Source organism: Equus caballus, chromosome 2 (genome assembly GCF_041296265.1).
Source record: "Equus caballus isolate H_3958 breed thoroughbred chromosome 2, TB-T2T, whole genome shotgun sequence".
NCBI classification, from domain to species: domain Eukaryota; kingdom Metazoa; phylum Chordata; class Mammalia; order Perissodactyla; family Equidae; genus Equus; species Equus caballus.
This window is the reverse complement of record NC_091685.1, coordinates 5,476,114-5,504,096: the sequence shown is the minus strand read 5'-3', so window position 1 is coordinate 5,504,096 and position 27,983 is coordinate 5,476,114. Positions and strand designations below refer to the sequence as shown.

The 27,983-nt window shown below is 38.0% G+C and overlaps 1 protein-coding gene across 24 annotated transcripts; it reads right to left on the bottom strand.

The window, feature by feature from the left end:
• Positions 1 to 307: 307 nt before the first annotated feature.
• Positions 308 to 27,908, bottom strand: IFT25 (intraflagellar transport 25). 24 transcript variants are annotated; one of them, XM_070259917.1, is made up of 11 exons: positions 27,742 to 27,882; positions 26,591 to 26,678; positions 22,171 to 22,233; positions 21,598 to 21,664; positions 20,847 to 20,983; positions 19,729 to 19,797; positions 18,927 to 19,039; positions 7,449 to 7,555; positions 5,809 to 5,877; positions 2,253 to 2,296; positions 308 to 519 (listed from the first exon to the last, which is right to left on the bottom strand). In XM_070259917.1, exons 5-11 carry the CDS (start codon positions 20,916 to 20,918, stop codon positions 406 to 408), a joined length of 588 nt encoding a protein of 195 aa, XP_070116018.1. In that variant the 5' UTR covers positions 20,919 to 20,983; positions 21,598 to 21,664; positions 22,171 to 22,233; positions 26,591 to 26,678; positions 27,742 to 27,882; the 3' UTR covers positions 308 to 405. The 24 variants fall into 24 exon arrangements, with proteins under 24 accessions (XP_070116018.1, XP_070116027.1, XP_070116019.1 ...); XM_070259926.1 differs by lacking the exon at positions 19,729 to 19,797 and having other exon boundaries at positions 20,639 to 20,983; positions 27,742 to 27,887; XM_070259918.1 differs by lacking the exon at positions 19,729 to 19,797 and having other exon boundaries at positions 26,584 to 26,678; positions 27,742 to 27,883.
• Positions 27,909 to 27,983: the final 75 nt, after the last annotated feature.

Genomic DNA, 27,983 nt, shown 5'->3' with positions numbered 1-27,983 from the left:
GTCATTTTTTCTTGTGCTTGATTTAACCTTGTCTATATTGCTCACTTAGCCCTTTGCATCGATCAATCAATAAATTAAAATATTAATGCACTGAGATGTGTAATGCACTGAGACCTGAAAGGCACCATGTTAGATGCGTGGGGACACAATGTATTATCAGTTAAGTTTTCATGTATAGTCACTTCCTTGATGAAGCTATATATTGAAGCAGAAGCTTTTATATCCTCGATGATGACCATCATTGGTGACTGATGAAAGCAAATCCCTTTGCACAAAATGCTGAACAGAAAATAAATGAAAATTGAAATAGACTGATACAAATCCCTTTAATAAAGTATATAAAAGAACCTCACATTTAAATAAATATATTGTTAAAACATCATGCCAGACATCTTGTTATAATTACTAAGAAAGATTTGAGAGTGCTGTGCCCTCTGCAGAAATGCTATGTACAGATGCAAAATGGTCGAAGGCTGACATAATAATGAATCTCAAGTAAGTGGCATGTCCATCACGTGCCTGTAGGGGAAAAATCAATACAGACACTTTTAGCAATTCTAGTTCACTGTTAAACAAGCAGTCAGCAGAAGAAAGGGTTTGATGCCAAAGTAATAGTCTAAATACATAACAATCTACAGGATGACATTCAGAAGAAAAGTCAGCCATATATAACAGTACATTGTTCTAGTGTGTATCAACTGAACATCAGCCTTGGTTTGAGGAAAAATAACAGGTGGAGCTAAAAATCGCAACTGCACACTTCTCATCAAATTTATAAAAGTGTCTTTCTAGAGTAGTTTTCATGATAAGAGATTTCCTTTGCTTAATGAGGCCTCAAAATATACTGAAATATAATCCTGAAATATTACTATACTTTTACATTTATATAATTTCTCTGGAAAGCAATTTGGCAATATAAATAAAAACCTATAAATACGTCTATATCATTGGACACAGTAATTCCATTCTTTGAAATTTAATCTTAGAAAATAACTTAAAAGATGAGATCATGGTAGCAGGAACGTGCATAAGACGTCCCTTGTAGTATTACTTTTAACGACAGACGGAGGAAAAAAGAAATTAGTTAGCATTTGCCTATTTATATACATTTAATCTTAGAATTATAATTATGAAGCCTGCATATAATATTAAGTTAAAAAAGTGATACAAAATTGTTCATCATTGCTATTATAACTATGTGATGCTTACAGCCGACAACTAGAAGGCAGGGGTAGTGAAAGCTGTTGTGGCAGGGTATAAAATGATGGGTGATTTTCAGCCTCCCACCTCCTCTTACTATTTTCCAAATGTTCTGCAGTGCGACCCTGCCTGATCCACAGTGAGTCCTGACAAAATATTTAGCAGAGACTTACTAATCATAACCATTATAAAGATGAAGAAAAACAGGAAGATACAATTCAGTCTAATTAATCATTTTTCTGCCCCTCCACTGGCCTCCCCAGGCATCGGGCACATTTGGGTGGTAGAGAAGAGAATTCATAGGGTTCAAAAACTTCCTACAGAATCTTTTGAAATACTTATTTCATGGCGGCTCCCAGAAAGTTGTAAAGGAGGAAATTTAATGGACAAAGTACCACTTTAACCCTCATTTAGAGAAACTTTAAACAAACACTACCACCTGAAAAAACACACATTCAGTTGTTTCCCTTTTTTGTGTTTTCTGAAACCAGGGCCTGACCAAGCAGCAGGAGCAGAGAAACTCCTGATGAGGCAGCAGCTTCCTCATCAACGGCCATTCACTCCATTGACAAGCAAAGCCCAATGGAATGTTGTCGAAAAATGCTGGTTCTCTTTCTACCTCATCTCTCTTTGGCTTATTTGTTGCTGATCCTATGCTCCAGTTCCCCTCATCTGAATCTCCCTTGTCCTTTCATGCTTAAATTAACATCCAATTTTGGCATTTCAACCTTTTTTGATTCCTATAGGCCTACAGAATCAAATGAAAGAAAGTAAAGCAAGTAAATACTTAGAATCTATGAATGAAAACAAAAACAAATAAGTGAATTCTGTTTTATCCTTGCTGTCATTCTGTCTATGACAGATAAGAGCCTAATTTATGAATGCTACATTTAGATTAATATTATTGCGAATACCTCTATTGGTTGATTAGGTACAGAACCTATAATATCATACGGGTATGTATTAACTTTAACTATAGAGATACGTTTAAAATTTAAATACATTGCGCTGGCTAAAGACAATATTTATCTCTAGGAAATAAATTTACTTACCATAATTTCTTCATTTTGAAGCTGCCCTTCTGTGTGTACTAGATCTGAAACACAAATTTAACAGAAATGAGTTAGGGCTCAAAATACATGAAGTGAGCTACTGAAATTTATGTTCAGCAAAAAAGGATATCTGGTAAACTACAGTTAGACTAGATTTGCCAGTGTTTTGGGGTTAAAATTCAACATAAAAAGAGAGATATTTGATATAAAAGATATGAAAGATAAACTATTTATGAGCTATAAAATCTCTCTAGTGAGTACAAACAAAAGGAAATGCAAACGTAAATTATAGTAAAGGAATATAAAGGAAGGAACTGATAAAATGTGAAAATCCTTTTTAAGGATTAAGCTACCGACAGTAACTGCAGGCCTGAAGGGAGCCGCCTCACAGTGCCCATGGGTAACGACTAGACCTCAGCTCCCACTGTGAAGTTCCACTGTGATGCCGAATTATGCTAAGCTGCCCATGAATTGATCTTTTCTGGTAGCCAACTTACAAAACTTTTATTTTTTTAGGACAGATTAATTTATTTGGTTAAACATTCTTTTGGAAATATGAAATATTTAATTGATACAATAATAAATATTGACATTATTTAGAAATTAATTTTATATGTATCAAAATAGTTAGTGTACACAATTTTCAAAGGCATGCAGTACAAAAAGGGGAGTCTCCGGAAGTAAGATTATATATGACTTTCTTTCTGTCTCCTAGCCTTTCTCTGAGGTAATGAAAAGTAGTAACCCCGGCTTGACTCCTCCAGTCCCGCTCCACAGAGGTAAATGTTTGTAACTCTTTCAGCTGTTTTTCCTAGAATTATGTTTATATTTCTCCGCTTGGTTTATCGATTTTTACTGACTTTATACTATGGTAGGTGAAAATTTAGGTCTCTAGGACCAATATCCTCTTCCTTCTCCTCCTGCCACTAACTTTTCCCTCCTGCCATCCTCTCCGTTTTGAAATCGATACTTGATGGTTACATTATTATCTACACAAATGTTATTTGCTGCTGAAATAAGTAATAAATTAAGATCATATTTTTTTTTCTTATACAACTCCTCCCCAATCAGGAGTTAATAATAACTTCTTTTTTCATTTACTTAGATTTTTTTAATTATGAAACATTGGAAAATTTTAAACATATGTAAAAGACAGAACATAACTCCTATATATACCCATCACCTTTTACAATTACTAACATTTCACCATACTTGATTTATTTAATTTTTTTGCTAAACTATTTTAAAGCAAGTCTAAGACATCATGACACTTTACTTCTAAATATTTGATTATCCATCTCTAAATAATAAGAATATTTTCTTACATAACCACAATATTGTTATCATACTAACGCTAAAAATAATGCTTTAGGGGCCGGCCTGGTGGCACAGTGGTTAAGTTGGCATGCTGTGCTTCGGCAGCCCGGGGTTCACCAGTTCAGATCCCTGATGTAGACCTATGCATCACTTATCAAACCATGCTGTGGCAGGTGTCCCACATATAAAGTAGAGGAAGATGGGCACAGACGTTAGCTCAGGGCCAATCTTCCTCAGCAAAAGAGGAGGACTGGTGGCAGATGTTAGCTTAGGGCCAATCTTCCTCAAAAAAAAAAAAATTGCTCCAAAGTCATATATAGTCATGAATCGCAAAATGACATTTTGGTCAATGACAGACCTCATATACAATAGTGGTGCCATAAGATTAGTATCACATCGCCTAGGTGTGTAGCAGGTTATAGGATCCAGGTTTGTGTAAGTATACTCTGATGTTCACATGACAAAACTGTCTAATGATACATTTCTCCGAATGTATCTCCATTGTTAAGCAACGCATGACTGTAGTACCTAGTCTATATTCAAATTTCCCCATTTTCCCCCAAAATGTCTTTTTGCAGTTGATTTATTCAAATCAAAATTTTTTTTTTTTTGGTGAGGAAGACTGTCGCTGAGCTAACATCTGTGCCCATCTTCTTCTATTTTATACAGGATGCCACCACAGCGTGGCCTGACCAGCGGTGCTAGGTCCGCACCCAGGATCTGAACCTGTGAATCCTGGGCCGCTGAAGCGGACCATGCAAACTTAACCACTATGCCACCAGGCTGGCCCCCAGAATTGTCTCTTTTAATCTTGAATTGCTTTCTCTCCCACACACATATTTTTTTCCCCACATCATTGACTTATTGAAGAAAGCAGGTCAGTTGTCCTGTATAATGTCCCACAATTTGCCATCTTGCCTTCTCATGGTTTCATTTAATTTGTTCCTCTATCCTCTATATTTCCTATAGATTGGAAATTAGAGCTAAAGTCTTGATTACATTCAGAGTTTGAGGTCTTCATCAAATGTGTGGTGATCTTTGGCTGTCTTTTGCTACTTACGAATAACTCATTTGAAAACTGTGATCAAGAGCCAGACTCGCTGACTAATAGACTTTGATCAGGTGACCAAGAATGAGCTAGCCTTTCTCAGTATCCAGAGATCTTTTTCTGGGGCCATTCAGTTTCTCCAAAGATGAACCCTCCAGTCTCCTGGCTGGGGCTATATTCTCAGTTGCTGTCGTTAACAGCAGAGCACAGGAGGAGTTCCCAATCATTCCATATGCAGGCTTCCACTTCAATCCCATTTTCAACTCCATGTCACACTCACTCTCTCTCCCACGCCTGGTTTCCCTGAGTTCTGAGCCCCAACATTCAATATTCCTAGTCATCCGTCGTGGGCAGTTTGTGGCAGGAAGGAGTGGTCACCTAGCTTTGTGGGGAAGGAGAAGGTACCTAGGGTCCAACCACTCCACATATAGATGTTCAACTAATCACCCTTGTTTTCTGGTCCATGTCTCACTCACACTTTCCATGGTACCTTTTGCCTTCAAGCTCTACATCTTTCTGGGGTTCTCCTGGGCAACCCGGCTTGCTTCTCACTGACATTCTCCTTGGCCGGCACTTAGATGACAACATACTCCACTGAGCTACTGAAGTCACTTCTCCTCCATGGCTGTCCACTCTTCCATAATATATATTGATCTTTCACATCTGCTTTTGTCTCCTGTTTTTTTGCTTATTTTTAATTTTTGTCCTTGTAGGTTTAAGCCTCTTTTTGCTCCTTTACTATTATTTTCATAGTACTTTGGGAAGGAAAGGGGATGCACACATGAAGGCAATATGCTGTGTTTAACTAGAGGCTACCAATTCTGCTGATGTTATTTAAATTGTACCATTAATCAGGAAGGAAGGAAAGACAAGAAACTAGTATTTATTGTTTGTCAACCACATGCCAGACACTATGTTCACAAAAGCCTTAAATGGTACATATCATCTCTATTTTTCAGATAAGGATTCTGAAACTCAGAAAAATTAAGTAACATGTTAACAGTTACACATAACCAGTAAGTGAAGAAGCAGGCTTGTATTCAAACCTGGGTTTCTGTAGGCCCTACATAGGTCACAAGAATCATTCAGGTCATCTTTTTTCACCAAAATGCAGCCTGACTGGAAATATAGTCAAAGGACAATTTTCTACTCCCACACGCTCAGAACAATGCTGATGAAACAAACACATACCTCTTTCAATCCATTGCTCAAAATCAACGGGCTCTTTAGATGTGCTCTTTTCAATCCTCAAAGTCTGCACTGACGTTGTCAATAAACAAAATAAATAAAGTGTTACTTATGTACCCGATTCTATGTTGCTGTCCCCATGTTCCTTTTCTCTTCTGTCCGAGACTGTCAGACATTGGTATGTCAGTACAACACACTGGGGTCAGGAACACTATGTTCTGAAAATCACTCACTCACTCTGTTTTTGCATAAGTCTCTTTGGTGCAGTGCAGTCTGTGTCACTGTAATCTTACAAATGTTTGCAAGGATACAACACAGAGCTGGTAAAGCCTTTTTGAATTTGGTATCGTCCAGAATTTTTGTTTTGTATACTGGTAATAAGAATAATAATACTATTAGTGACCTTGGTCATAAACCTTTATAAAGACCCTACTATAAGTCAGGCATATTTATTCATTCGTTCTTGACTACAATCTTATGAGAAAAGTGTTGTTAACCTGATTTACTGATGAAGAAACAGCTTTAGAGAAATCAGGCAACTTAGAGAAGTCAGGCAGAGTGTTGAGTGATATGGTGCTGGTAAGTGCCAGAAGCGGAACTCAAGCTCCAGGCTTGTCTGACCCCAGAGCCTCTACAATTACGACAGAAGAGAGACTTCGCAGGAATGCAGCCATCTTCCTTCTGCGCTGGTTTTTCTCCATCCCCCCTAACCTGGCTCCTGGGACCCCAGATCCGTTCTTCCCCTGCTCTGTTCTGTGCCCTGTGGGGAGGACCGCCATGGACTGTATCACCAGGACTCTTCTGGCTCCTGGTCGGATTTGGCCAATGGGAGGAAACTGGAGGGCAGTGGGGAAGCGAGATGAAGCTGTTTTTCCTGCACTCCCTTCCTGCTTCAGTGCCATGTCTCTGACAGTGGCTATGTCCCTTTATGATTTACAGCTCCTGCCGGGCAGGCCCTCATCCACAGGCTCCAGCTCTCACTGGGCTCCAGCGACACTATTTCCTTCCTTTGTCCCAGGAGTGGTAATGGCTTACTGCTGTAGCCAGTTTCTGGGTGTCTCATCTTCCCTGGTTTGTTCCCTTAACCCAGAAGATAATTTTATAAGTAGTCCCAGCAATAAAATCTCTTCATCTGAATCATCTAGGATGTATTCTGTTTCCTGCCATGATTTTGTCTGATACACTTTATGCTTAAATAAACATAAGACAGGATTAGAACGATGGCCCAATGGGAGATTCTCCTAAATCCCTCAGAAAATCCATTATGAACAGAAGAACGAAAATTATCCAATGCAAATAACAAGGGTTATCAGATTTTCAGAAAGAATTTGACAGAAAACCCCAAGCCAAATGACTTTGTAATAAAGATGTCAAGGAATCTAGAGTTCTGGCAGATTGGCTTCTTATGTTCATAATAGGGTCTTTTGCCAAAGCCTTTCACACAGCAAACTGCATGGAACTTATGACGTGCTTTGGAAGGGTTTCAAATGCGCAGTTTCAGAGAAGCTAACTGTGCTCAAGGCAGTTGACCTGTACCCCCCGCTCTCCCCCCAAGCAATAAAACTAGCTTCCATGCTGCAAAAAAAGAGGAGTGTTTTGTCAAAAGTTTACAGATGATGAAAATTAACATATGATTTGCTTACCAAAGTAACTTTGGATTACAAGCCTTTCAATCCTTACATGTTTGTGAAAACAAATAATGAATTCTTGGGGAAACATTCCTGTGGTGGTCCAAAATGTTTCTGGATTCCTATTGTTAATTTTAAAAAGAGAAAGGAATAGCCAAATTAAAATGTTTAACCACAAAATTCTAGTGAATAAGTCTTTTAGAAAAAATAAGTGACCCCTAGACTCCCGCAGTCCCTCTCTGTTCATTTTGCCTCGAGTCTCTCCCCAACTTTAATAACTGTTCTTGACCACTACCAGACGTATTCTTAAAAAACAGAGAAACAAAGCATTGATGTTACTCTTGTCTAAAAGGCTTCAGTGGTCCCTTATGGCCTATAAATCTCAATTCCTCATTGGTCCCATCATTAAAGTAAAGAGTTCCACGATATCATCTCTCATAACTGTATTCACATGGGGCCAATTAAAATTCTGCAAACACGTCATGCAGGCTCATGCTCCCGTGCCTTAGTTCACAAGGTTCTCTTGACCTAAAACCTTTCTTCCCTTACAAAAGTTTATTCACTTTTTGGTGCCATCCTCCAACCCCAACAAATCAGAATCATTCCTCCTTCCTTTGCACTTGCCTCTCACTCAACATCCATTTTTACATTGGCATTTATCTCATGTTTTTATGGCTCCTGCTGGATGCTGAGCTCTTTCAGTCCAGCCACTTTCTCTTTCTCATCTTTACACCACAGCAACTATCACAATGGCTGAGCCAAAGTAGATGCACAATATATGTGTTGAAAAATATTAAAACATGTACTCAATTTTATGTCATATATATAAAATTAAATCTATTTATATAACATATATAGTACTGACTACAGAAATAATAATTTCTTCCCATTTTTTTTTTTTGAGCAAGATTAGCCCTGAGCTAACATCCACTGCCAATCCTCCTCTTTTTGCTGAGGAAGGCTGGCCCTGAGCTAACATCCGTACCCATCTTCCTCTACTTTATATATGTGGGATGCCTGCCACAGCATGGCTTGCCAAGCAGTGCCATGTCCGCACCCGGGATCTGAACCAGTGAACCCCGGGCCGCTGAAGCAGAATGTGCGTACTTAACTGCTGCGCCACCGGGCCAGCCCCGAAATAATCATTTCTATTTTAACTACAGAACCTCTTTCTTCCTTTTTGGAGGTAAAACTTACCTACATTGTACAATTCAATGAGTTTTCACAAATACATATGCTTATGCAACCAATACCCCAACCAAGGTACAGAACATTTCCATCACTCCAGAAACTTTCCTTCTCTTTCCTTCCAGACAATTCCTACCTCCCTTAGGCAACTACCGCTCTGATTTCTATGACTATAGACTATGCCACAATTTGTTCATTCCTTCTTATGTATGATATTCTTGTTGGGTATTTGGATTGCTTCCAGTTTTTTATGATTATGAATAAAGCTGCTACATTCTTGTACATGTGTTTTTGTGGACATATTTTCCTTTCTCTTGAGTAATTACTAGAAGGAGTGACGGGTCACAGGGTAGAGGTATGTTCAACTTTAAAAGAAACTATCAGATTGCCAAAGTGGTTGTACCCTTTTACATTCCTACTAGCAATATCAGAGTTCTAGTTGCTCCACACCCTTGCCAACATTTGCTGTTGTCAGCCTTTTTAATTTTAGCCGTTCCAGGGCATGTGTCCTACGATGGTATTAACTTGCACTTCCCTGATAACAAATGATGCTCAGCATTTTTTTCATGTGCTTTAAGGCCATTCATATATTTCCTTCTGTGAAGCGTCTATTAGGTATTTTCTCATTTTTTATTAAACAGATTGTATTTTTATTATATATTTGTAGCAGTCCTTTGTGAGATACATGTATTGTGAATATTTTCTCCCACTCTGTAGTTTGCCTTTATTTTGAGGAAGATTAGCCCTGAGCTAACATCTGCTGCCAATGTTCCTCTTTTTGCTGAGGAAGACTGGCCCTGAGCTAATATCCATGCCCATCTTCCTCTACTTTATATGTGGGACACTGCCTCAGCATGGCTTGACAAGTGGTGTGTAGGTCTGTACCCAGGATCCAAACCGGCAAACCTCGGCCACTGAAGTGGAGCATGTGAACTTAACCACTGCACCACCAGGCCAGCCCTCCCTTTTCATTTTTAATTGTGTCTTTCAATAAGCAGAAATTTTATTATTGGTAAGGTTCAGTTTTATTACTTTTTCTTTTATGATCAGTGATTTTTATATCCTAAGAAATCTTTGCCTATCCCATTGTCACGAAGGTACTTATGTTTTCTTCTAGAAGCTTAATAATTTTAGCTTTGAGATCTATGATCCATCTTGAATTAATTTTTGTGTTGACTATGAGGTAGGGGTCAAGGTTCATTTTTATCTGTATGTTTATACAGTTGTTCCAGCACCATTTATTAAAAAGACTTTTGTTTTCCTATTGAATTTCCTTGGTATCTCTGTCTAAAATGAGTGGTCTATACATGGGGAGATCTATTTCTGCCTCCTCCATTTTATTCCACTGACTTGTTTCTGTATCCTTAGTCTTTTGTTAAAAATTAATTGACATATGTGCGTGGCTATTTCTGTGCTTTCTATTCTGTTCCAACGTTCTATATAGACATATCTTTACAAAAATACTGCACTGTTTTGATTACCTTATATTATTCCTAAATCTTGAAATCAGATAATGTAAGTGCTCAAACTTTCTCCTTTTTCAAGATTGTTTTGACCAGACTAGGTCACTACATTTCCATATACATTTCAGAATCAATTTGTTCATTTCTACGTAAAAGTCCATTGAGACTTTGATTGACATTGCACCAAACCCATAGGTCATTTTATGGAGAAATTGTCATCTTAACAATATTGAGTTTCCCAATCATGAATGTAGTATATCTTTCCATTTATTTAGTTAATTTTTCTCAGCAACATTTTATAGTTTTCAGCGTAAAGATCCTGCATATCTTGTTAAGTTTATTCTTAATTTTTTTATGTTTTGACTGCTATTGTAAATGGAATTTTTAAAAATTTTATTTTCCAATTGTTTCCTGCTAGTATATAATAATACAATTGATTTTTGTATATTGACCTTGCTAAATTCACTTATTAGCTCTAGTTTTTTTTGTAAATTCCTTAGAGTTTTCTATGAAACATTCATATAATCTGTGAACAAAGATAATTTTACTCTCTTTCTGATCTTTATGCTTTTTATGTCTTTTCTTGCCTTCATGCACTTGCTAAGACCTCCAGAACAATGTTGAGTAGAAATGGTGAGAGCGAACATTGTTGCTTTGTTTCCAATCTCAGGGAGAAAGTATTTATTATTTTACCATTAAGCTGAATGTTTTTAGTAGATGCTGTTATCAGACTGAGGAAGTTCCCTTCTCTTCTTAGCTTGCCGAGAATTTTTACCATGAATGGATGTTGAATTTTGCCAAATGCTTTTTCTGTATCTATTGGGATGATCGTACGATTTTTCTCCCTTGTTCTGGTAAAGTGAACTGTACTCAACCTTGTATTCCCATGATCATGTGGTAAATACGCCAACGCTGCATTCCCAAGATAAACTCCATTTGCCGGATTCAATTTACAAGGATTTTTGCATCAATGTTCATAAAGAGTATTGGTCTTTAATGTCCCTTTCTTGTAATGTTCTTGTCAGGTTTTGGTATCAGGGTTATGTTGTTTTCCTAAACAATCTGAGAAATGTTTCCTCCTCTATTTTTGAAAGATCAGTATTTTTTCTCTAAATATTTGATAGAATCTAATTTCTATAATAGATATATGGCTATTCAGATTTTCTATTTCATTTTTTGTCATTTTTATAGGTTTACTTTTTCAAGGAATCTGACTAATTTATTAGCCTAACTTTTCTTTTTAAAAAAATTTTGTTTTTAAGCCATGCTTTATTATTTCCTGGGCCCTGCCACAAACTCCAATTTTAGTTATTTTATTTTATTATTATTATTATTTTTGGTGAGGAAGATTGGCCCTGAGCTAACATCTGTGCCAATCTTCCTCTATTTTGTATGTAGGACACCACAACAGTATGGACTGATGAGCGATGTGTAGGTCTGTGCCCAGGATCCAAACCTGTGAACCCTGGACCACCAAAGTGGAGCACACAAACTTAATCACTAGGCCACTGGGCTGGCCCCTAAAAAATATATATATATATTTTTAAGTCTATTTTTTATTTTTCTGCTTTTTTCTCCTCAAATCCCCCCAGTACATAGTTGCATATTTTCACTGTGGGTCCTTCTTGTTGTGGCATGTGGGATGCCGCCTCAGCGTGGCCTGATGAGTGGTGCCATGTCCACGCCCAGGATCCAAACCAGTGAAACCCTGGGCTGCTGAAGTGGAGTGCACGAACTTAACCACTCAGCCATGGGGCCAGTCCCCCAAAATATTTTTAATTGAGGTATAATTGACATATAACGTTATATTAGTTTCAGGTGTACAACATAATGATTTGATATCCTAAATTTGTTCTTGCTATTGACTTATTACTCTTTTAGAATCTGTAGTGATATTGCTTCTTTCATTGCTGGTACAGATAATTTGCATTTTCTTTATTTCTTCTTGGCCAGTCTTTCTAGAGGTTTATAATTTTTATTAATCCTTTCAGATAATCAACTTTGGCTTTGTTAATTTTTCCGATTATCTATTTTCCATTTCATTGATTTCTACTCTTACTTTTATTATTTACTTTCTTCTAATATCTTTGGGTATAATTTGCTCTTCTTTATCTAGCTTCCTAAGGTAGAAATTTAATTACTGATTCTAAAATATTCTTCTTTTTTAATATAAGTATTTATGCTATAACTTTCCCTGGAAGCACTGCTTTAGCTGCATACCATAAATGCGCATATACTGAATTTTCAGTACTATTCAGTTAGAAATATTTTCTAATATCCCTTGTGATTTCCTCTTTTGATTCACGGGTTATTTAGAAGTGTCATGTTTTGGGGGCCAGCCTGGTGGCGTAGTCATCAAGTTTGCGCACTCTGCTTCAGTGGGCCAGGATTTGTGGATTTGGATCCCAGGAGCAGACCTATACACGGCTCATCAAGCCATGCTGTGGTAGCATCCCATATTCAAAATAGAGGAAGACTGGCACAGATGCTGGTTCAGGGACAATCTTCCTCAAACAAAAAGAGGAAGATTGACAACAGATGTTAGCTTGGCACCAATCTTCCTCACCAAAAAGAAGTAGTGTCATGTTTGATTTCTAAGTTTCAGTGGTATTTTTCTAGATGTCTTTTTGTTATTTCTAATTTAATTACATAGTGCTCAAAGAACACATTCTTTTTTCCCCCAACTTTATTGCAATATAATTGACATACAACATTGTGTAAGTTTAAGGTGTACAACATGATGATTTAATACACATATATATTGCAAAATGATGACCACAATAAAATTTGTTAATGATCCATCATCTCAATTATCTTTTTTTGAGAACATATTCCCTAAGATTTTAGTCTTTTGAAATTTATTGAGATTTATTTTATGATTCAGCATGTTTCAGTGAATGTTAAATGCACACTTGTTCCATGTGCCATTATTGATTATAGTGTTCTCTAAATGTCAATTAAGTCAAAGTGACTGATAGTGTTGTGTGGGTCATCTATATCTTTACTGATTTTTTTGTCTAGCTGCTTTATCATTACTGAAAGAAAGGTGTTAAAATCTCCAAATATACTGTAGATTTGTCTATTTCTCCCTTTCATCTGTCAGTTTTTGCTTTATGTATTTTGAAGATCTACTATTAGGTTCATATACATTTAGGATTGCTACTTCTTCCTGATGAACTCACTTCCTAACATTATAAAATGTCCCCTTTATCTCTGGTAATACTCCTTATCGTACATTCTATTTTATCTGACATGAGTATAGTCACAGCCACTTTCCTATGCTTACTGTTTATTGGATGCATATTTTTCATCCTTTTATTTTCAGCCTATTCATGACTTTATATTTAAAGCACATCTCTTGCATATACTTGAGTCTGACATTTTTACCCAGTCTGACAATCTCTGCCATTTAATTCAACTGTTCAGCCTATTGGCATTTAATATAACTACTGATATGGTTGGGTTTAAGTCTACTATTTTGCTGTTCATTTTCTATTTGTCCCTCCTATCTATTTTTTTCTTGTTCTATTTCTCCTTTTCTGTCTACTTTAGAATGAATTTTAAAAAATTAAAATTCCATTTAACTCCTCTATTGGTTTTTAAGATATACCTTTTTTTTTTTACTGAGTTAATGATAGGTTACAATCTTGTGAAATTTCACTTGTACATTAATGTTTGTCATTCGTGCTGTAGGTGCACCACTTCACCCTTTGTGCCCACCCCTCACCCCACCTTTCCCCTGGTATCCACTAAACTGTTCTTAGTCCACAATTTTAAATTCCTCATATGAGTGGAGTCATACACAGATTATCCTTCTCTCGCTGGCTTATTTCACTTAACATAATTCCCTCAAGGTCCATCCATGTTATTGCAAATGGAATGATTTTGTTCTGTTTTACAGCTGAGTAGTATTCCATTGTACATATGTACCACATCTTCTTTATCCATTCGTCTGTTGCTGGGCACTTAGGTTGCTTCCATGTCTTGGCTATTGTAAACAGTGCTGCAATAAACATTGGGGTGCGTAGGACTTTTGGGATTGCTGGCTTCAAACTCTTTGGATAAATACCCCATAGTGGGATGGCTGGATCGTATGGTAGTTCTATTTTTAGTTTTTTGAGGAATCTCCATACTGTTTTCCATAGTGGCTGCACCAGTTTGCATTCCCATCAGCAGTGAAGATATACCTTTTTTTTAATGGCTGCTCTCAAGGTTATAAGAACGTCATGATAGTCAATTTACAGTGAATTCCACTTTTGTGCCATTGCTTTTGTATATTTTATATCTATATATATAACACTTTTTACATATACATATGTAATAAATCCCACAGTAAAATGTATTTTTTTCTATTAAGTGGTCAGTTGTCTTTCAAAAAAATTAAAAGAAAAAAAAGATAGTGGTTTTTTATTGAGGAAGATAGGCGCTGAGCTAACATCTGTGCCCATCTTCCTCTACTTTATATGTGGGACGCCTACCACAGCATGGCTTGATAAGCGGTGCCATGTCCACACCCGGGATCCAAACCAGCAAATCCTGGGCCACTGCAGCTTGCGAACTTAAGCGGCCCCAGAAAAAAAGACATGTTTTCTATTTACCCAAATATCTACCATTTCCAGTGCGTAACCATTTTAATTTCTTCCATAGGTTTGAATTTCCATCTAGTATTATATGGCTTCAACCTGCAGAACTTCCTTTATCATTTCCTGTGATGCAGGTCTAACTTTTGATGAATAAAATGTCTTTATTCTGTCCTCATTTTTGAAGGATATTTTAGCTAGATACAGAATTCTGGGTTGACAGGGTGGTTTATTATTCCTCTTTTTTCCAGCATTTTAAATATATTGTTCCATTGTCACCTGGCTCCCATTGTTTGTGATGCAAAGTCAGCTGTAATTGGTACTATTGTTCCCCTGTATTTAATGTATTTTTTTCCCTCCTTTTTTTTCTTTATGTTTGTTTTTTGGCAGACTACAATATGGTATATTTGTATTTATCTTGCTTTGGGTTTGCTGAATTTCTTGGATCTACAAGATGGCATTTTAAAATAACACTGGGGGAAAATTCGGCCACAAAGTAGAAACCACCCAGATATCCATCAGCTGATGAATGGATAAACAAAATGTGCTATGTCCATACAATGGACTATTATTTGACAATAAGAAGGAATGAAGCACTGATATGTTCTACAACTTGGATGAACCTTGCAAACATGTAAGTAAAAGAGGCATTCACAAAAAACCACATATGTATGATGCCATTTATATGAAACGTCTGAGCAGGCAAATCTATCGAGACAGAAAGCACATTAGTGGGTGCCTCAGGCTGGTGGGGAGAGGGGGAATACAGGGGGAATGTGAGGGGTTGCAAGTTTTCTTCTTGGGGTGTTCTAAAACTGTCTGAAATGTTCTAAAATTGATTGTGAAGACGGTTGTGTAACTCTGTGAATATGCTGGAAGCCAACGAATTGTACACTTTAAATGGGTGAATTGTATAACATATGAATAATATGTCAATAAAACTGTGACAAAAAAGAAAAAAGAAAGAAGCCAGGTCTCCTAACTCACAATTCTGGTTTTTTTAATACTATGCTTAATATTTCACAATTTATTTGTTGTTTATATTTATATGGTTTTAAATTGTATTTACTTAAATACATTTAATAATTAATAAAAAATAAATTTAAATTTTATTTAAATAGAGTTTATTTTCATAAATTTATATGGCTTTAAATTTTATTTATTTAAATAAGTATATTAAATAAATATAAATATAGGGCTTTTAATTGTCCTATATTTTTTCTCAGGTGCTTTTAAGGAACACGACCAATATAGCAACCAATATATCAAATAGTACATAGAGATGTATTTGGATTTAAAAATGACATATAAGTGAATCCTCATAATTACAAATAATAGTCATCAAAATGGTAGTTTTTTTTTAAATAAGACTTTATAGGGGCTGGCCCCCTGGCCAAGTGGTTAAGTTCGTGCGTTCCACTTTGGCAGCCCAGGGTTTCACCAGTTTGGATCCTGGGTGCGGACATGGCACTGCTTGTCAGGCCATGCAGAGACGGCATCCCACATGCCACAACTAGAAGGACCCACCACTAAAATATACAACTACGTACTGTGGGGATTTGGGGAGGAAAAGCAGAAAAAAAAAAAGAAGATTGGCAACAGTTAATAGCTCAGGTGCCAAAAAAAAAAAACGACTTTATAGCTGACAACTGGTTTAACACCCATCATCTCCCGTGGTTTTCTTCACACCTCTGAGGTAGTCAGGGAAGGTGGTAGTTCTCCCATTTTTCACACCAGGAAACTGTGGTGAGCCCAAGGCAACACACATTTCTCACTCACCCAGGAGCTTACTGTAAATCTAGCACTCCTCTACACTATGCCAAAAGACTAATTCTCTCTCTCTCTTCTACTTTTTCTCTTAACTAAGTTTTTTCTAATGCAGAACTTTTTTTCCTCTTTTTTCACTGACATATTAAATACCAGAGGGGAAAAGTAGAGTCAAGGACAAACAGAAATACAATCACTTCCTTTAACTCTTATTTCTGAGGAAATTGAGTTGAGAGCACTGTCCAATAGGGGCAAATTTACAGCACCATTGTCTCCAAATAATTCTATGGTTACTTCCATTTAGATAAATCAACTTTTGAGCAGAGAATAATTTTTCATATCTATCATATAAAGTCTAATTATATTTGTTGGATGTGCATATGTATTAAAAGTCTCTGATGTGCTCTGTTCAGTTACTAGGTCAGTAACTACTTTTATTCCATAGTTTTCTGTACTAAAAGGTTTTGTCTAATCTCAAGAATACTATGTCCTTAATTAGTACAGCTGATCTTTGGAAGAAATCTCTATTTCTGGCAAACAACTTAAGGTAAATCTTTACAGGTCTGTGTGTCCTCACAGCAGTTCCCACATTAATTTCTCTACTCCAAGGTAGAGTGGGATAAACAACGATTATCTGAATTTCAGGAAGTAAAAATCTAAGAAGGATTAAGAGGTATAGGCAAAACAGATATGAGCTTTTTTTTTTTAAAGATTGGCACCTGGGCTAACAACTGTTGCCAATCTTCTTTTTTTTTTTTCCCAAAGATTGACACCTGGGCTAACAACTGTTGCCAAACTTTTTATTTTTTTTTTCCTGCTTTATCTCCCCAAACTCCCCCTGTACATGGTTGTATATCTTAGTTGCATGTCATTCTAGTTGTGGGATGTGGGACGCCGCCTCAACGTGGCCTGACGAGCGATGCCATGTCCGTGCCCAGGATGCGAACCCTGGGCCGCTGCAGCAGAGCACGTGAACTTAACCACTCAGCCACGGAGCCGGCCCCTGAAGTTTCTGATTCAAACCTTAAGTTTGAGTTATCATAGCATAGTACAAAGAACCCCAAACTAGGAGTTAGAAGACCTGAGTGTGAGCCTTGATTCTGCCACTTAATTATCTGTGTGATTTTGAGCAAGTCATTTTGCCTCTGAGCATCCTTTTCCTCATCTTTACAGTGAGGTTTAAAATACATATATTTTTGCCTCTTATTGCCTAAGCTTATGGTGAGGGTCAAATGATATAACATCTGTGATATTACAAAGCTCTATGCAAATGTAAAGTAACATATACATATATATGTATGTGTGTGTGTGTATATATATATATAAATACTCAGCTGCTTTTCAATATTAGTTGAGTTTGACTAATATTTGATGGTCTAATTCAAGAAGCTACTCAACAAATATTTTAAGACACTGTGGAGTCGAAGATGAACAAATCATAGACTCTGCCTTGTAGGAATTCACATTGAAGGGTGGAGATGAATATAAAAAATAAATAATTACACAAGAAAGGAATAAATAAGGGAATAGAGGTGTATACCAAATTCTAACGGAGTCCAACAAAAAGGCAAACTCATTCTACCTGAGGGGAAAGGAACAGATGTCAGAGATGACATAAGGACTAGGCTTACAGGAAGAGGTCAAGTTGCTAGAATTTTATCCATATACTTGGGCTTCATAATAGAACACAAAAAACACAAGACCTGTTACAACTAGCTCTGCCTTCGACAGTTAAAACCAGGACTTAACCTCTTTAGACTCTCTTACCACAATTCTAAAATGAAAGGTGTCAATAAGATGAACTCGTAAGTCCTTCCAGCTCTAAAATCATGATTCTATGAGTCAAACTCTGGTCATTGTACAGACACCAAGAAAGAGAACTCGAGAGAGTAATAAAACAGCCAGAACTATTAAAAAAGGAGTTCTCCCATTAATTACTTTGTCTTGGAATTGGAAAGTCTGAGAATGATATTTATCTCTACCTAGAATCCAGCACAGTGAAGAGTGGAAAGTGGAATGATCTCCAGCAGCTGAGAACCAAACAACGCAGGTGGACAGCAGGAAGTGAAGCATTCAGTTTAGCAAAGATGTTGCTTAGACCAGTAAGGAAATAGGCAGCAGACGGGAAGTTACAACGTTTATATTAAGAAAAACTTGGAATAAAACTATAACCAGATATTAAAATATGCACTTCCATAAAATAAGGTCGTGGTTGTTTGAAGTTTTGCCTTGTTAAACCACTTCTTAAAAAACTATTTGTATGAAAGGATGAGTTTAGGAATTATAAAGAAAAGGATCATAAACCTGAATAAACACAACTGAATTAGTTCCAGGAATGATACCACAGGTGGATACCGTCAGGTAATCCAGTTCACTAAACACAAATTAAAGTATGTTTAACAGTGCTAGTTGCTGTAAGACACATAGTTCCAGTGCTCAAGCGGTTCACTGACGTAAAAGCAAGACTTTAAGGAAGAGAGAACAGTAACTCTTACCCATCAATCATATTTTCAGGTGGGTGTTTTTCATCACTTGATGTAGCTAAAATCACTTCAGCCCCTTCAGAGCTCAAACAGAGATCAACTTTTCTCATCTTAAAGTGCTGAACCTGCAAATAAAACAATAACAAAAGCAACTTTTTGATTCTCTGAACTTTCTCTGAGAAAAGGAAGCCAAAGCCTGTTGCCTAGCACACAGCTTAACCACCAAGCTCTTCGACAAGTGGGAGGGGCTCTGACATGTTTATTTACATAAGTAAACGTCTGATGTCTCCCAGGGACAATCTGTAAGATATGACTATTTCCACTAGTCTACAAAACAAGTCCCTGACTATTCTGACATCATTTTCTGCTTCTAAAATTAAAAGCCCTCAATAATTATATGGAAACATCTAACAAGCTAAAGTGACACGAATTAGTGGGTAATTTTTTTTAAAGTTGTTTATATTGTTCTCTCTCTGAAATAAAAAAAAACTGAAGCATAAAAACAGATGCTTTGTGGCTGTTTATCCATACACTTGTCAAATGAAGTAGCAAACAATACTATTTACATCTTAAAAGACACCTTATCATCATTATTATTTTTTTGAACAGAAATGTAAAATAAGAGAGAAGCAAACATTTTACTTATTTTTAAATTCTAAGTCACTTAGGTCATGGACTTAAAGACATTTCTGTTGTATGGTAATATTTTAAGTTTAACAAAAGTATCCTGAAAAGATATTGTTGAGCTCTGCTATGGACCCTGGAGGGTGAGGCAGAAGGAAGACGAGAGAAGATTCTGTCACATCTCACTCACCCTCCTCTCTGGTCTGGTTGAGATGGGGCACAAACCAAAATATATATCGATGCAAAGTGACTGGGAAAGCTGTATCCAAAAAGAATTAAAACACAAAGAGTGTCTGGAAAAGGGAGGAAGGCTTCTAATACCCTTCATGCCTGAGCCCAGTCTAACTTTTTAAAAAATGAAATTATTTCAAATAAAAAGCGAAGTACAGAGAATAATAAATATATTAAACAACTTTGTACCCACTGCCCAGATTTAACAAACGTTAACATTTTACCATATCTACTTTTTTTTTTAGAAATAAGTAGCCTATTAGTGGCCCCATTCCTTTCCTTGCCCAGAGGTAACAGCTATCCTGAAGTGGATGAATATCCCTCCTGACTATATTTTTATACTTTTACCATATATGTACCCATAAACAATATGTACTGTTCTTTCAAAACTTAGAGGGTTTCACAGGGCATATATCCTTTGGCTACTTACTTTTTTTATTCAATATTCTTCTCAAGATTTTATCATGTTGATATATGTAAATCTACTTCATTCATTTTAACTGCTGTAAGGTATTTCCCCACTTCTCTAAGGAAGGGTATTAGGTCAGTTTCCAATTTTTTTGCTATTATAAACAAATTTGCAGTGTACATCTTTGTGCACATATTCTCATGCAGAAGTGGTAGAAAGTCTTTAATGATAAAAGAGTCTCTCTTTATAGAAGCAAAATCATAGAAACTTGGAATCAGCATATCTTCAAGTCAATAAATGATCGATTTGATCTCTAAATTATAACAATTTACATTACCGTCAACAATGCATGAGAGGGCTTCCTCATAATTTCACAAACGTGGTATCGTTAAGACATTTGGGCTTTAGCCAGTCTCACTAGTGTGAAATGGTATCTCAATAAGGTTTCAATTTGTATTACCATGATTACTAGTGAGGCTGAATACTGTTTCATGCGTTTATCGACCATTCAGGTCTCTTCTTCTGCTATTTGCTTTTTCTTATTCTTTGCTCATATTTCTGTTGGGTTGCTTTTTTTTTTTTTTGGTCTTTTCTTTCTGATTTGTAGGAATTTTTCAAATAATATATTTTGGGGGGCTAGCTCCGTGGTGCAGTGGTTAAGTGCGCACATTCTGCTTTGGCGGCCTGGGGTTCGCTGGTTCAGATCCTGGGTGTGGACATGGCACCATCTGGCAAGCCATGCTGTGGTAGGTGTCCCATACATAAAGTAGAGGATGATGGGCACGGATGTTAGCTCAGGGCCAGTCTTCCTCAGCAAAAAAAAGAGAATTGGCAGCAGATGTTAGCTCAGGGCTAATCTTCCTCAAAAAAAAATATATATATTCTGGATGCAAATCCCTTGTTACATATGTTGCAAATATCTTCTCCTACTCTGTGGCTTGATTTTTCTTTTTAACTTTGTTTTTTTGTGTAAGAGTTCCCCTCATCCCCATCACATACTTTCTTTTTTGTTATTGAACTATAACATACATACAGAAAAGAACGCAAATCATAAGTGTATAGCGCAATAAATTTTCACAAAGTAAACACACCCAGGTAACCACCACCCAGGTAAAGAAATAGAACATTACCAGCACTTGAGAACCCGTCCTTATGCCTCCTCCCAAGCACTACCCCTCCCTCCCTCCCAAAGGTAAGTATGGTCCTTATTTCTAACACTATAGATTAATTTTGCCTGAACTATATAGATGTATACATATATAGTTAGGATTATATATATATATAGTCATATATATACAAGGAATATACACTTTGTACTTGTTGGTATCTGGCTTCTTTCAGTCACCATGTTTTGAGATTTATCCAGTTGTTGTTGCACCGAAGTGCAACTAAGTAAAGCTGCAACCCAGCCCCACTCACCTCAGCTCCTGATAAGATAGAAAGAAATCAGCCCCTCAGTGGAGCTTCACAGAACACTGGATAGGAACTGAAAAGCAAAGAAAGATTTCTGCAATCTGGAGTACTTAACTCAGATCCCAAGGCCCTAATGAAGGAGGGAAATTATTTCACTCCCAAATATCTGCAGTCAGAGGTAAAGTGAAACTATTCAAATAAAACTACAACGCAGTCCAATCCCAGCACAATCTCTCGCTGGACTGAAGTGATTTGCCCCTTATCCTAGCGACGAGACCAAGAAAACTGTGTGATTTCTCTGGGAAAAAAACATTATCTACTTCAGTGTCTATTTTTTTTTTAAACACGACATCCAACATACAAAGTCACTTGAAGCAGATCTATAGATGACCCAGGTGCTGGAATTAGCAGACAGAGATAAAGATAACTACCACAAATCTGTTAGAGAATGTAGCAAAAAAAATGGACAAACTGGGTGAACAGAAAGAGAATTTTGGAAATTCTAAAAAAGAATACAATGGAAATTCTATAACTTAAAAATACAAAATCTGAAATAAAGAATTCATTAGATGGGCTTACCGTCAGACTGGACCGAGCAGAAGAAAGGGTCAGTGAACTTAAAGATAGGTCAGTGGAAATGATCTAAAATGAAAGAGAGAGAAAAAATATGAAAACAAAAAAACAGAGCACCAAATATCTAGAAAACAATATCAAACTATCCTGAAGTATACATAGTTGGAGTTCTGGAAGGAGAGGAGAAAAAAATAGTGTGGAAGAAAAATTTGAAGAGATATGGCTGAAATTTTTCCAAAATCTATGAAAGACATAAACCCACAGATCCAAGAAGCTCATGAACTCCAAGCTGCATAAATACAAAGAAGATCCTACCTAGGCACATCTTAGCCAATTGCTGAAAATTTAAAAAAGATTAAAAATTAAAATCAGTCAAAGCAAAACCATATTGCATTTAAGAGAACAAGAATCAAACCTGACTTCTCATCAGAAACAATGGAAGCCAAAAGACAATGGGACGACATATTTGAAGTGCTAAAAGACAAAATATAGAATTCTATAGCCAGCAAAAATATTCTTTGAAAGCGAAGTGAAAATAAAGACATTTTCAGGCAAACAAAAGCTACAAGTATTTGCTACCACTAGACCTACGCTACAAAAAATATTAAAGGAAGTTCTTAAGACTACAGGGAAATGATTCCTGGATCTGTTGAAAGGAATGAAGAGCACTGGAAATACCAAATATATTGCTAACGTAAAATAATATTTTAAAAATTTCTTTGTAAGAGTACTGATTCTTTAAAAGAAAAAAACAGCAATGAATGGTATAGATTTAATGGATATAGAAGTAATAAATACAGTAACAACACAAAAGGCAAGAGGAGGGTAAATAAGACTGTACTTTTTGTAAAGTACTTTTATAAAGTTCTTACATTGAACATGACTGAAATAATATTAATTCAAAAGAGACTAGGATGTTAAGGATGCATGTTGTAATCCTAGGATTAGAATAAGTCATCACTGAAAACCATAAAACAAAGAGTTACAGGAAGAAGGCCAACAGAGAAGAAAAAATGGAATACCATAAAAACAATTGATTAATCTGAAAGCCAAAAAGAAGGAACAAAAGAATAAAGACAAATAGGAAATAAATGGCAAGAAGATAGTTTTAAGCACAAATACATCAATTATTTCATTAAATGTTAAGAAACTAAACACTACACTATCAGACAATTAAAAAACCAAGCAGATACTCTTTTCAAAAGTCACACTCTAAATATAAGGATAAACAAAGTAAAAGGTTAGAATAAGATACACTAAGTCTCAATATCTGATAAGGTAAATTCCTCTACTTAATTTTCAAAATTGGTTTGGTTCTATGCTTTATACCTTGATTTCTAGAAACAGTTTTGTCAAGTGACAGAAAAAATTTTTTTTGAGATATTAACTGCAATTCAATTCCATTTATAGATTAATCTGGAGAGAATATCGTGTTTACGACAATGAGTCTTCATATCTATGGATCTGGCATAACTCTTCATTTATTTAAGACTTCTTTTAAGTCCTTAAATTGTTTTATAGTTTCCCTCAAACATATCTTCACTTCTTCTGTTAGATTTACGCTGAGATGCCTTGCAGGTTCTATTTCTACCATAAATGGGATCTGTTAAAAAATAACATTATTTTAAAAAATCTTATTCTTTACCATACAAGGAATATTTCTAACACCTCACCATTAAATGTGATGCTCACTGAAGGTCTTTTTTTTTTTTTTTCCTGCTTTATCTCCCCAAATCCCCCCCGTAGATAGTTGTATATCTTAGTTGCGAGTCCTTCTAGTTGTGGCATGTGGGATGCCACCTCAACATGGCCTGACGAGCGGTGCCATGTCCACGCCCAGGATCCGAACCAGCGAAACCCTGGGCCGCTGCAGTGGAGCACAAGAACTTAACCACTCAGCCATGGGGCCAGCCCCTCACTGAAGGTCTTATAGTTCACTAGATTATAGAAATTCCCTTCTCTTTCTAGTTTGTCAGTTCTTTTTCTTTTAAGCATGAATAAGGCACATACTCCAATATTTTTTATTTGTACCTTTTTTTGCTTTTAATACTACTGATACCAGAGAACTGGTGTTGGATGAACACTGTTAACCTAACTTAGCTTGAAGAAAAGGATGGTGAATTCCTAGAAATACAGATTGATGAACTTGGATGTTAATTTTCTCAACAAAATTCTAAAATTATTAAATTTCATTATTAAAATGATGGTCTTGAAAAGGTAAACACGAAAGTAGTAAAATAGGAAGCAGCAGTAACATTAGTTCACAAAAGTTATACCAACCCTATATCTTTTGTTTGATGGAGTTACTACCAATTAGGGACATGTTCTGAACATTTCAACAAAACTTTAGACAAAGCTTCTCACGAGGGGCTGGCCCCATGGCCGAGTGGTTAAGTTTGTGTGCTCCACTTCAGTGGCTCAGGGTTTCCCTGGTTCGGATCCTGGGCGTGGACATGGCACCGCTTGTCAAGCCATGTTGAGGCAGCATCCCACATGCCACAACTAGAAGGACCCACAACTAAAATATACAACTATGCACTGGGGGGATTTGGGGCGAAAAAGCAGGAAAAAAAAAAGAAAGAAGATCTGCAACAGTTGTTAGCTCAAGTGCCAATCTTTAAAAAAAAAAAAAAAGCTTCTCACAATATGTGGACCAGATATAGAAATGTGGGTTGGCTGATAGGCAGTACTTTTCATAGATATTTTTAACTCTCTGAATGGCTATACTCAAAGAATGATGATTAATGGAACAAAATGAATTGGGGAAGACCTCTATTTTTATCTCATTCCACATTTTAAATTAAGGAAGGGAAAAAGTATGCTTATCAATTTTGCAGATGACACAAAGCTGGGATGTCAGCTAATATGCTAGATGACAGAATTAGCACACAAAAAGATCTGAGCAAGCTAGAAAGATGGGCTGCAATGAATAAGATATTTAATAAGGATAACAGTAAAGGCTTATACTCAGACTTAAAATATCAATCACACAAGGATTGGTCTAGATTGGAATTGGTAAATTACTGCCTGAAAGTCAAATCTAGCCTGCCACCTCTTTTTGTATGGCTCATGAGCTTAGAATGCTTTTTATTTTTAAATTTTTAAAAAAATTGAAATAATGTTTTGTGACACATAAAAATTATGTGAAATTCACACTTCAGTGAGAATGAATAGTTATACTGGAACATGGCCATGCTGATTCATTTATATATTGTCTATGACTACTTTTGTGGCACAGTGACAGAGTCGAGTAGCTGTGACAGAGACTATAAGTCTTATAAAGTCTAAAATATTTATTATCTGGCCCTTCACAGAAAAAGTTTGCTGATCTTTGATCAAGATGTGTAAAGCATACAGGTTTGGTTCATTATGAAGCCACCATAAGGCAAGAGTGTACTGTATCTGCCCCCAAAGGTAAAGGAATGTGGTCTTAGATTCTATCAATAGAGTTAAGGAGAAACTACATTCCATCAAAGTTTTTGAACACCAACTAAGGGCCAGGCGCTGTGCTAGTAACGCAAAGATGACTACAACCCAAGACAAAGATAGCGACTAAGACTTAGTTCTTGCCTTCAAGCTCAGAGTCAAGGAAGATGGATGAGCATGTAACTAGCAACATAATATGTTATGTGATAATAGTGTGATCTACACCCAGAACACTGTGTTCACCACTGGGTAGCATATTTTAAATAGGACATTGTCAGGTTTGATATTGTTCAGTGGAAAGCAAAAAGTTCATGAAGATCTATAAACCATGCTACATGGAGAAAGGTGAAAGAATAGGGGCTGAAACGTTTCGACAGCGATAAAAAAGAAACCTGATTACAATTTTTCCTATCGTTAAGTATTCACAAATGGAAAAAGGATTTACAACTCCAAGAGGGAGGACTGGACTCAACAAATATGAATTTTAAGGAAGAAGACACCAAAGATACAAGAACAAAAACTTAAAAGATTTTAAATCTTTTCCACCTCGGAAAGTGTCCAAGACTAGGAGATAATCTGTGAGGGAAACTAAAGAAAGGATTCCTGCACTCGTGGTTCTTCTAGCCTAAATCAAATTCTAGGAAAGGTGGATTGGAAACAGATAATGAAGGATCGTTAAAGACAATGGGTTTTATCCTTTAGTCCAGCGGTTCTCAACCGGACTGGGAGTGATTTCGACCCCCAGGGGAGACTTGACAGTGTTTAGAGACAGTTTGGCTGTTCCGACGGGGGGGTGGGGGTGGGGGTGGTGCTGCTACTGGCATCTAGTGGGCATTTTGTAATGCTGCTAAATATCCCACCACGCACAGGACAGTCCCTCACAACAAATAATTATACGGCCCAAAATGTGAATAGTGCAGAGGTGGAGAAACCCTGTAGCAACCTATTTGGGGGTGGAAATGCGGGAGTTGGAGACTCAGGGAAAGAACTTGCTTTATACTTTAGGGAGCGGTATCTAGCGCTGACACGTGGTCCATGAACAAGGAAGGGATGTTCAGGTCTTCTCCCACGCTTACGAGCTCGGCTGTCTGAGGGAAGCAGACACGTGCTTTAACACCATACTCATTTCACACCTCCCACATCCGTCAATATCCCTCCTATTTCCTGAGTCGGAAGTAGGACACAGCAGAAATTGGGTTCTCTTTAAGGTTCCTTTGTCGTGGTTAGTGAGAAAGAGGCAAACCAACCCCAAACCAACCCATGGAACAACTCAGCAGGTGTGGCGCTTCCACAACTTCAAAGGCAGGTTGGGGGACGCAGCCTAAGCCCCAGCTGGGACGCCTTACTCTACACACACCGTTCCCCCGGGCCTCAGCTCGCCCACGGCGGCGCCCTCTGGGGGGCCGTCCTTCGCATTTTTAAAGGCCCCTGACCCCGGACTCCCCCGATGCCTCACCCTGTCCTCTAACCCCAGGGCCACTCAGCCACCCATTCACCTCCAGTTCTCATGCCCTTTCCGGGCCCTCTTTCCGCAAGCCTTTCGGGGTGAAGTCCTCAGCTCACCTTCTCCCTAACCAGCCCCTTGATTCTGCAATTCAAAGCCCCTTTTCCCTAACACACTCCCCTGTGTAACTCGGCCTACAGCCATCCTGCTCTCCCCGCGGCCGGGGCCTGCGCTTGGCCTCAGCTGAGCGGCAAACCCGCGCCGCCACCCCTCCTCGCCGCCACCCCCGCCCCCCGGCCCGAGGGCTCTCCACACTGCCTGCTGGGCGTCCTGCCCCAAACCATTTAAAACGTGTTACATGAACCCACATCCTACATCAAACATAGTTCATAACTACACGGGTTCCGTTACAGTCGACAGGCTACATTTTGGTTGATTTATTAATTTCGGTTTGCAATCGTTTCTCCCTCTTTGGGGTCAAAACATTACTCCAGGCCTCCAAAATGTTCGTGGGCCGGCACCAGCGTCTAAGGGCAGGGAAGAGATCCACCCCCCCCCCCCCCCCCCGCCCCAGGCCTCGCTCCCCGCCCCGCGGCGCCCGCCCTCGCTCGCTCCCCGCCACCAGCGCCCCGCCGGCGGCCTCGTCCCGCCAGGCTCCGCTCCCCTGGGGCCGGCCTAGCCCGCCGCGCCGCCCCGCTCGCCTGGACCTCCGGCTAGCTCCAGGCTCGCCGACAGTCGGGCCTCGGGCTCTCCCGGCCGGCCCGCCCGGCCCGGCCTCCTCAGAGCGGCCCGGCCTCCTCAGAGCGGCCCGGCGCGCATGGCTCTACCCACGGCTCTTCGCTCCTCCCCGCTCGCAGGCCCCGCCCCGCCCCCCGGGCCCCACGGAGTTCCCGTGCGCGCGCACAACTCCTCTCCCGGCTCTTCGCCCACTTCACTCGCAGGCCCCGCC